Consider the following 11,224-nt stretch of genomic DNA (forward strand, 5'->3'; position numbering starts at 1 on the left):
TGAACGGTCACTGCTTTTACCATAACCAATTTAAATTACGAAAACTATCCATTTGCTTTTTGTCAAAAATGAGTTGTACATCATGTTTGCACATTAATGTCCATTAAAGAGGTAAATGCTTCTGGGACCTCAGCGGCCTCTTCTTTAGATGGAAACAGCAACACAGACCTTGGCCTCTTCCAAATAACCCTGGTAGACTCTGATAAACAGCGCTCCGGAGGCAATATGGGGTTGTCTTAGAAGAAAAAAATAATCCAAACCAGAAGAACATAGGCTGTCTTCCACTGGTTCCTATACTAATAGGGAATTCCAAGCCGCGCTAAAAGCCTGCATGATTGAAGGGGTTACCCTTACTGCAAGAACGGACGTCGACCATAGCAGCGGCACAGAGGATTACGCATTACTGCATCCGGACAGGCGAGAACAGAAAAACCGACCATGTTGTCACAATAGGGCTTTACCATATCATCTACCCTTTGCATTAAATGTCACAACGCGTTTGAGGTTAGACAGAGTCTGGTATACTGTAAGGATTTTTATTGTGGGAAAAAAAGTCTTGTCGACACATATCCTTTCAGGTAGCCCACTGATAAAAATACATAGCTAGGGCTTGTTCTTTAAAAGCCATTATGTGCAGAATTCATCATTCCTAAAGTTTTACCACAGAGAATAAAAATTAGATAACCAAGGAAGATAACCCATCACTTTAAGAAATTCAGTCACGACACCCCATGTTATCGCTATTGCCGCAGTGGCTCCCCCTTTAGGGACCTACAGATGTACCTCATGATTTGCCGACATACTACTTAATGCTGCGATTCAGGTGAAGGCAACGTGTCCATACAGGGAGCGTAGTCAGCACTACTGCCTATGGATGCACCAAGTTAAATGCCGTCACAAAGCCTGTGAACGCCCAATCTGCAATCAGACGCAGGTCTCTCGTACTTTCTGCGATGGGGACTCACGGGTCAGCAGGAATCCTTGAGATCCGCATTATTGGAAGTGTGACCTACAACATCTACTTTGATGACCACCGGTGCCAGATAAACGAACAGCACCGCGAGCAAACATTCTTCGGTATTCCACATGGCCGTCAATTAAATAAAAGACCGTTTCCATGTTCAGCGACATGTTGATGTATCTAGGAGTCTTGAGGGTTTTTAAGGCTGGGGAACTACAAAACACTTGGCTGCAAAAGACACTTTACAGAAATAGAGGAGCAACCCCGTGAAGGACCACCCGCCGGACAAAGTGTCTACAGCAGTAGATACCACCGCGATTGGAGAAGCAGAAGGAAGAGAGTGGCAAACATTGACTTTATTTTTACCTGTTCTGCAGACATCGTGAAAGATTTTTAATAAAAGTGATTTGGTGATCCGGCCGGTTCTCCTGACCGAGCTGTCCAGCTTATTGAGCGCCCAGTCAAACTGCTGAGCCTGTTTGTGCCGTACCGCGGCCACCGGCTCATCGTTGCTGCTTCCTTTCTGTTGAATGGCAACCGCACAAAACCTGGGTGAGCTGAGAAGGTACCTGCAAAGGGATCGGGACAGACAGGCGGTTAACACAATATAAAGTAACTACGGGCAGAAAATGATTTGCCTCCAAAGAGGTGGAGACGGAAGCACTAATCCAATTTACACGTTAGAAGAGTTATATAAACAATAATCATGGTTTAAAGGGTGGAGTAATCACCATAGCAACCAATAGAATTGTTCAGATTTCTGCTTGATTTTTACACTAAAATTTAACTTTATTCATAATGACTTCCAAAACACTGAATTGCTGGTACATTATTAACTGCACAGCAAACCAAAATCCCAACTTTGATCCACCGGGGTAATGTATGTGTCCCTTATACGCAGCTATCTTCTAATACAAGAGCTCATATGTACGCCCTACAGATGCTGCCTATATTACCCAATGGGGTCATCAATGTTGCCGAATTTAACAAAACAGGGTTTATTCACCATAGGAAGGTTGCGATATCAGTTTGCTCATCATTAAGCCAATGCTAGCAAGTTTCTCCAGCGTAAAGGGCTCAGCTGGCCCTGCATAATGTATAATTCAATATGTAAGGGGGAAAAAATCTCATGGATTTAACTAAACAGCATACAGGGCCAACCAAGCTCTTGCTGTAGCGGATGCTCACCGGAGCTTCATAACAAATAGCAAAGCCAAGACACTGAAACCACGACTCTCATACAAACTCTCCCCTTAGCCAATAAAGTCCCTTTTACGACTACACGTGCCTATCCTAGATGATCCGCGTAAAAGGTCTTTAAAGCAAATCCTTACCCCGCAGCGTTTTAGGAACTCATTGCAGATGTATTAGAGAGCAAACAGGAAGAACAGGTGTGTATGACCTTACCGGTGCCAGAGGTCAAAGGGCTATTATCCAACATTAACCCACGAGGCAGATCAGATAAACATTTTCCTATTAACACCAATTTAAAACAATCCAGGCAATCTCAGCTAGTACTGTTTAGTTCCACTTTCTGTGTGTGATGGGAGTTATTCTGTCCACAAACACTCAGAACATCCACACACCTCCCAGTCTGTTCTGTAGGATGTTCACACATGTGGAAGATGCACAGGGTCACAGGCACCCCTTCCATCAAGGACATGTCATGTAAAGTGTATTAACCCCCACATACAGAATTGCCCCTGGGCTGTAACACCGGCACAACTCTATGATCCTTCAATAAACAGGAGCAATAAAATATCCGGGGCAAATAGAAGGTCCTCCTGGCTAAATGTCATGTTTACATGTGAACCGCTGGCTGCACCAGGGCCTCTATCTCCCACTTCACGTTTTTATTCACACCCGGGGTTGGTGAGACCACTGACCTGACCGGGCCCGGCGTGATCCGGCCATGAGATGCCGGCAGGGAGTAAAATCCAGAGCGGAGGATGAGCCGAGCTCCTGCGAGTAGTGCAGACATGATGATCACAGAACCCACGCTGGCCAAGGACAGCAGGAACACGTGACGAGCCGGCGGACAGACCACAGGAAGAGGAGGGCACGTGACGTCACGGCCAACCACTTCTGTCACGGAGCGCTTCTAGAGACCCCCGTGGAAACGCGCTTTCGGATATTCGTTAGTTCGTCTTGACATAAAAAGCATTATAACTAACGTAATTGCGTACATTCTGTGATTAAGACGCATAGTGTTAGCGGCCCCCCTTTCGTAAATGAAAATGGTACCGGCTGAAAAACATGGGCCGACCATCTCTTATCCCTGGGAACGAGTTTAAGTTATACTAAACCCTGGGGTTACTGCAGGAGTGGAAGTGAATGATTTAAAGGGCAACGCATGATGAAGGACGTATGCCAACAAGGCTATCAAACTAAAGAGCTGTAAACCCTTTCATTAAACCCATTAACTAATTCCTAATCACATAGCACTTCTAGCCCTACAGCACACTGCATTAAAACATGTTTCATATAGTAACAAAGTATCTGACAAATAGTAACAGATGCAATATAACCCATTTTTAAGGAAAAATTCCCAGTTTTCATGTTCCTTGTACTACTTCCAAATCTCAGTATAGCATTTTTTTGGTAAAAGTGCTTTGGGCCCTTAAACACCCGGATCTGGTTTCAAGACGCTGTAAATCTCTTGTTCTCACACAGTTTGTTGGCCATAATCCATTTTTACTGGCCTGCTATGATAGTGATTTTCTCTCCTTGGTTATTATGTCCTGTTTACTCACTTTACAGCGCTGCTGAATATGATGTCCCTGTATAAACCAATAAATAATAATATATTCTAAACCCTTCAAAGACCTTAAACCTTTTTTATGTGAAGAACGATGAAGGAAAGATATAATTTGTTTCAATTAATCATTAAGAAACGTGTAATCCTTTATTCCTGATCAAGAAAAAAAGGTCAGAATCTCAGTTGTGAGATGGTGCACGAGCCAGGGTACCACCAAATCCTTCAATAAATCCAAAATAAAGAAGCAGAGGCTCAGCACTCAAACGGTAAGGTGAGTTTATTTCACGCAGGCAACGTTTCGACACACAGGTCTTTCTCAAGCCTTAGAAACATAAGTGCACACGCTCAAATATTTATGCAAAAACAAGTGATTAAAGGGTCGGACACACCCGATCCTACATAACAGTCACTATATATAAAGTGACAGTGCAAAGATAGCCAGTCAATGTGTATATATAAATATCATTATATTAAAAGTCTGAATAAATATGAAAATGAAGTTAAAAATATACTACAAATATATATCTATAATCAAATCAAACAAGTGTACATAAGTTTAAAATCAACACTTTACTACAAATAAAGACAATATATGATCTAGAAATATTACTATAACAAAATTAGAGCATGATAATATACAATATTAAAGATGCCTGTGTGAAATAACCTTACCATTTGAGTGCTGAGCCTCTGCTCCTTTATTTTGGATTTATTCCTGATCAATGCATTTAATGGGATCAGCATGGTGACTTCCAGAGTCTGCCTCATCATAGTTGACCATAATTTATGTTCTTCATTCTCCAAGTGTGACAGTCTACCTATCTTGGAAAAGCCAACGTGATTACAATTGGTACCATAGGTCGGTGGTGGCATATTCTGGCTTAGACTTACTACAGGACCAAACCCGGATAGCACTTAAAATAAAAATGATTTATAGATGTTCACGGACAACATCTCTTTCAAACAACTGGGCAGTCGCAGTGCGCTTGCTATGTTGAAAGCCTGATATAAAACTTGGGTTATGAAAAAAATTGTTCTGGAGTCAGGGAAATATTGAGAAGATGGAGTTTTCCAGCAAGAGATTCCCATTTATAGCACATGAACTCTTTCACCAGGACTGAGTCTCTTTTATGTTATGTACAATATAACATGTGAAACTTCATTGGTTTTTAGGCATAGGGTTGTGCAAAAAAGCTACTAAGGTTCCATTTTTAATTCCCTGTCTTAATGCTTCCTCTCAAATCTTCAAAATACAAGCATGATAGGAATAACACATTCACTTAATTCTTGTCACAGAATGCACTATTCCCACACTACAATTTGCATTGATTTGTTGCAGCCTGAAATGTTTGAGTAAGTTTCTCTTGTATGAAGGGCTGTAAGAAGAATTGGTCCTTAATAATGCGTAGTGTACTTAGCTATCATATACACTACATACACACAAGTGCACATGATGGCTGGAATGTCCCCTTGATGTTTTAAAACACGCTTAAACTCAAGTCACCAGCTAGCACCAACTTAATCTAATCCCAGAACCTCCTGTACTAGTCCGTGCCTTTTTCTATATATAAAAAAAGTAAATGGATTATTTTAAAACAATATGTTTTTTGGCATTATAGTTTGGGAGTCATCTTGTGCTAGGTAACATATAGAGTTACATATCATGTGACCAGTCATGTCAGCATTAGTGGTCACGCACGTTTAACAAAATCTATTATTACTATTTAAATAGCCACCATAAAAAATAAAGTATTTACATTATAATCTGTATTTACTATGTCCTTTTACATTGTCTTTATGCCATCTTTGAACATAACCCATAGAAAAGTCTATATGTTTTAGTTATGATTTCTTTTTTCACATTAACTAGGTTCATAAACCAACTAAACAGCTTTCTATCAAGTTAGCTGAAAATACTGATTTAGATTTTTAACCTAGAAAGAAACTTAAGTTTATCTTTACGAGTCAACATAAAGTGTATTTCCACGGACTTGTTATGATTCAGTTTGTTTTAGATCTGGTTTTGACAATATGTCATTTGGATCTGGGTGGCACGCCTATTTCCAATGTCTTATACCGCATTTCAATATATTTCTCAAAGACTTTGTTTTGCGTTACCTAAGACATTTTTATGATTGCTTAAAACTTTCAAAGAATGAGAGACAATGTTGTTTTCAGTCTTTCCAAGCACTTCGTATATCCATCAAATAGATGATGTAGCGAGGAATAGTTAACTTTTCTGTTAACCAACATAGTAATTATACCGGAGTGCCACAAAGACAAGCATATTTGGTCATGATAAGCTTTTTATCTGCTACACAGTGACACGTAACATTACATGTTGTCTTATACTTGATTATTATTATTTAAAATGCATTATTTAAATCATCCTACTGAAGTGAAGGTAGTCTGTGCTATGCAATTATCTGTCTAAAGCTGACATTTTACAAAGCTTTTAGAAAAAAAGTCTTTTATTGTTCTCCAAACAACTTTGCTGTAAAAGTTTTTTTATTCCTAATTCTGTGGGTTTTTAATAGCCTGCTATTATTTACCAGCTCTAAGCTTTTATCCGTGCCGTTCCAGCTAAATATGGGTATGGGTCCCTTTGAGACATCATTTTGATGAATCAATGGTTGCAGAACGGATGGTAAACTGTATCCTGGCATCAAGTTTATTGGATTTGTACAATCACCGACTCGACAACACATTTAAATGCATAGCCGATTGACACTGAACGTATCTTATATACCGGTATATCTGATGGGAATGATGGTGGCTACATTGTTAATACACGACTTGTCGAGTGAACATACAGCTTCCAATATGACCTTTTCAGTTCTGCAGGGTTTATTTGGAGTAAAACACTGTCAATGTACCCACTGATTTAAAATTGATTTCTCAGATTAATCTGCTATGGGATCTAGTCACAAAACTCTCGTTTTCTGTACAATTGTACAAAATAATGTCCTAAAAAGATTGCTTGGTCTCTTTCTTGACTCTGTCTTTTATATTTGATAGGACTGGTGTAGGTGGTGGATTCTATCACTTTACTGCTCTTACTGTAAATGTGCTTGCTCTGTTGCTGAATGTAAAATATCTTCCCGGGTCTCAAATTATGAAATTTGGCCCAGTTGATGGACAGACCCCCTCGATAGCTGATGGTTTTGACTCCCGATGAATTGGTACAATGTTATAAGTTAACCTCCTTCTGTTGTGGTGTAAATGTACACCTGACCCTTGCTCATCCACTCCATCAATCTGTCCAAAACCCAATCCAGACAATAGATATCATGTGTTGATTTCATTATTTTTGTTATTATCTGGACACAATGAAAAATGGCCTTTAAAATCTCCCGTAAGATGTTAAAAACAAATCCAATTTACCGCTAGAAAGCCAATCAGGATTCAGGTTGTGGTTCAACTAGGTGTATTTTTTTGTCTTCTGTGTTTCTCTGCCACTAGCTTTCTCTAAGAGGTCACTTTCGGTAGCACTAACAAGCTGAACAGTCAAAGTTTTTAATGTTTACCTGCCAATCTGAAGCTCTCATGTATTAGTATTTAGTAAATACATACAGTATACACGGCAGTCGGTGGGATAATGTGCTTCTCTGCCTAAATACTGCAGTAGGATTAGCATGATGAGAGGTTTCTTGTGTCGCTTCCAGAAGAGAATGTTTAGCTTTGATGCTTTGCATTAGAGGATGCTTCATTACGGGTTTAACCTCTCAAAGGTTTCCAGCTGCTGTTTTATTTAGTCATACAGACTACATTGCCCGCGGCTAGTCCGGGCATTGATTCCCCCAGTGGCAGGCATGAGCTGCCCATCTATGCTGCAAAATACATTATGGCTGAATTTGCCCTGAGAGTTTGGAAAGATCTAAGGTCTTTGGAGAATAAGAATGTGTTTTTTCTTTGTTTCATCTGGCAGTATGAGCCTCTGGCATTTTAAAGTGCAAGTCATTAACGTCCACAAGGGTGATGTTAATATGTCTGTGTTTCAATCTCAGGACATTTTCCAGTTGCTTCTGCCACAACAATCTCTGCCATCTCAGTGCCTTTCGAGCCCCCTGTGAATTGAGGAAACTTTGCAATGCCAGCAGGAATCGCTGTTGACATTAACAAAGACCAGTTGCTACCTGATTTCGCTCTCTTGTGTTACTTGGCACAGGGTTTGAAAGTCATTCTTTTTATAGGGGCAAAATCATGATCAGAGAAATATAAAATGTATTAGACTACATCATGAATAGTTTAAATATGGGATTCAAATTAAAAATCCATATAACAGACCCAAGTGTAAATATAAATATAATCATAAAGATCTCCATTTACAATAAAAGGAAGTATTTTATTTACTATAATGTTAAAAGAAGGATATTCCATTTGGCAAGAATAAATAAATCAGTCTGGCTTGGTGGTCTTCTTTAAACTCTACTTTTATTTTTAATACTTAACTTTATTTAACAGTATATTCTGTTGCAAAAAGGGTACAAAAAGAACAAGCATAAGACATATAGACCAAGAGGAGGACCCTGCACTCGAGAGTATACAGTCTATTAGGAGTTTGAGGAGGACTCAAGGTGAGGGATTGCTTTTGCAAGGATCATGACATTCTAGCGAAGGTCAAGTGGAGAAGTCAGTGGCTTGGAGATCTCGATGCTGGAAGAAACAAGGAAAGGATTTCCAGAAAATAAGTGCAGCACGGAAGAAGTTGAATGGAAAGAAATGATAAGATTAAGGAATCTACTGTCATAAAGTGTTTAAGAAAGTATTTGGTAAAGTGGCCTGCAGTGTTAAGGGCTCTATAAGTAAGGATCTAGATGGTATGAGGACCCATTGGAGTGGCTGGAACATTGGGGCAGCCGATGGGGAATGATGAGATAAAAAGGCCAGAATAACAAAAGTATTTAGAATGGATTGAAGTGAGAGAGGTGCTGATTAGTATGGAGGTTCAATAATCCAAATATGATATTACAAGGGTATGGATTACTATATTTCTTCTGTCTTCTGTGAGGAAAGGATGAATTCCAGAGATATTTTGGATGAGTAGGTAGCAGGATTTGGTGACTGAATGTTAGAAATGAAAGAGAGTATGGAGTTAAGTATCAACTGTGACCTTAGACTGTTGGGTAAACTAGGGAATTGCTGACCATGATAGAAATATAGGGAATGGGGGGTTAACCAAGCACTCTGGAACTGCAGCTTCTCCTAAAATAGTTAGGACAAGGCAATTATTATTTTTCTGCCTGATACTTTAAGAGTTAAAATATATTTGCCCAACAAATATTAGGACAAGAACTAATTTTGTTGAGCCAGGACAATTTGCATTGGAAACCCCTAATGCGACTCTCAGCTGTCACTGCCTGGCGAAACATGGAAAGCTAATGCATTGCTATCACATCACATTAGTCATGTCGCGTTTAACGGGAGCTTACGTTTTGCCGTTCAATACACACTTCCTACTTTAATCATGTGATGTAGGAAAACTTCTAACAATGCTTTCACCGGAGCGCACAAATGGCAGCTACTTCTTCATGCATTTCATCACATATCCCAATAGAGTGACATTTTTTTTAGTATGCTTCCTCTAGTTGTTACATTAACAAATTTGCACTGATTTCTTTTGCTGTCATCTAAAAGACCACCTTGTAGTAAGACAGTGAACTTTTACAGCATTCCATGGCTGATGTACTGTCTAATGTCACAAACGTCTGCTCCAATTACTTCACAGAGCCTTGAGAAGATTCCACATGGTGCTCTTGTTTTTTGAGCTTGATTTGACAGAATCAGTCCCCATGCTAGCTTATGGCACTTATCAGTTAGTCAACCTTCCTGGGGGAAGAAGATGAAGAGTGCACCATATTCTGTTTTCAAATCAAGCTCTGTCCCCTTAGGATACTGTGTGCTGCATTATTAAACAAGGTACCATCAGCCATACCACCAGTCTTAAACATTAAGTTGTATAAATAGCTAAATCATATTTACTCGTGTGTGTGCTAGGCCGTTTCTATATTGGAAATGTAGCGTCAACACCGACAAATCATTTCCTCAGTTATTACAGGCAATTAGGGCAAAACCCATTAACAAGACCTTGATAGAGGTCTAGGTAGATTGGGGAACAGAAGGTCAGATATATAGATAGAAACTAGAAAAGCAGAAACAAAGTTCAGTAGAGTTAGAAAAGAAAAGGCATAACTTTTCTTTAAAGTAAAAAAATATACAAATTTAATCACTTTTCGAGTATGGTAAAGTTCCAGTTTTGACTTAATACGATGACAGGCAACAAAGACTAATTGAAAATATTGTTTTTTTATGTCTTGGGCCGAAGTTTAACCTGTTCATTGGTGATTGATCACTAGACGACCCCCACGGGAATAGCATCTCTTACTACATGACCCAGTTTCTGTCAACGTGACCTTCAAGTGAAGAAGCTAATAACCCTTAAGCATAATCTTTTAAAGATATCAATATAACCCTCATCCATTAATGTAAGCAAGTGAACGTATGTATGTTACGCAGGAAGCCCTGGACATGTCTAAGGGTGAACAGTTTTTAAGGAGAGCTTCTCCTTATAAATGGGTTGATTTGGCCTTTTATGATACACCATTAATATGATGTCATGGGTATCTCTCTGATTACCCAGCTCCTCTTTCAAGATAAACTTGTCAAAGTTGGCTCTTCACAACGCATAAATGTAGAATGTCTAGTTTGGCGATGAAAGTTCAGAGGCTGCAGTGAAAAGGGTACAAACATAGAATGTCTAGTGACCCCTTCCAAATGATTTTATATTACTTTATATTCTAGTGAAGTCTTTCCAAAGCATCCAAAGAATGTTTATTAATTTATTTATGGCTAGTCCTGCACAGATTGGACCATACTTTTCTTGTGTTATGTGTTGAAGATTACATTGATTATCTGTTTTGGTTGAGCTCACTACATCACAAGAAGCTTATGAATTTAGTTAGAAAAATCCGAATTAATAAAACCCTGCGTCCAATTACCAAACACATGTAGTTGTATAAATTTTAAATGGCTGGCCCCTATCGTCATTATAACTTATTAACTTTCTAGTGAGTAATCAGAAAGAGTCCAAGACTTGCGGTGGAGCGTTAAACCCCTCCGTTGTTGAGCTTAGAGCGGAGATTATGGCCAGAGAGAGAGACTCCAGAATTCTACCTGTCGGCTAGCGTTAAATCACAGCTCAAACAAGGCGTGTCTTACTGCACCCAAAATCAAAGACGTTCCTAGAATAAAAAAAAACTCAACAGCTGCATAGTGTCAACCGAAATAATGATCTGAGAGTCAGCCTGCAAGGGATGCTAACCAGGGCCCCAGTTCTGTAAGGTGCCATTTCTTTCACCGCAGATCCACTAAGCATGAAAAACAGCAGGATGTCCTCAAGGCAAGGCCACCAGAAAAATGGATTCGCAACAAAAGATTAAAAAAAATAAATACATGAGACATTAAATACTTTCATTTTTTAACAACCGTCTACCACCTCATTTGAT

General features: G+C 39.3%; 1 protein-coding gene across 2 annotated transcripts in view; it reads right to left on the minus strand.

Moving 5' to 3' along the window:
- The window catches only part of LRPPRC (leucine rich pentatricopeptide repeat containing), a 58,468-nt gene extending 55,478 nt beyond the window's left edge, over window positions 1-2,990 (minus strand). For both annotated transcript variants that reach the window (XM_053461254.1, XM_053461253.1), the window contains exons 1-2: window positions 2,848-2,990; window positions 1,328-1,530 (exon numbers count right to left, since the gene is read on the minus strand). In XM_053461254.1, the coding sequence (XP_053317229.1) occupies window positions 1,328-1,530; window positions 2,848-2,942 (298 nt within the window). In that variant the 5' untranslated portion in view covers window positions 2,943-2,990. The remainder of the gene's footprint in view (window positions 1-1,327; window positions 1,531-2,847) is intronic.
- Window positions 2,991-11,224: the final 8,234 nt, after the last annotated feature.

Source organism: Spea bombifrons, chromosome 3 (assembly GCF_027358695.1).
Source record: "Spea bombifrons isolate aSpeBom1 chromosome 3, aSpeBom1.2.pri, whole genome shotgun sequence".
In the NCBI taxonomy this organism is placed as follows: domain Eukaryota; kingdom Metazoa; phylum Chordata; class Amphibia; order Anura; family Pelobatidae; genus Spea; species Spea bombifrons.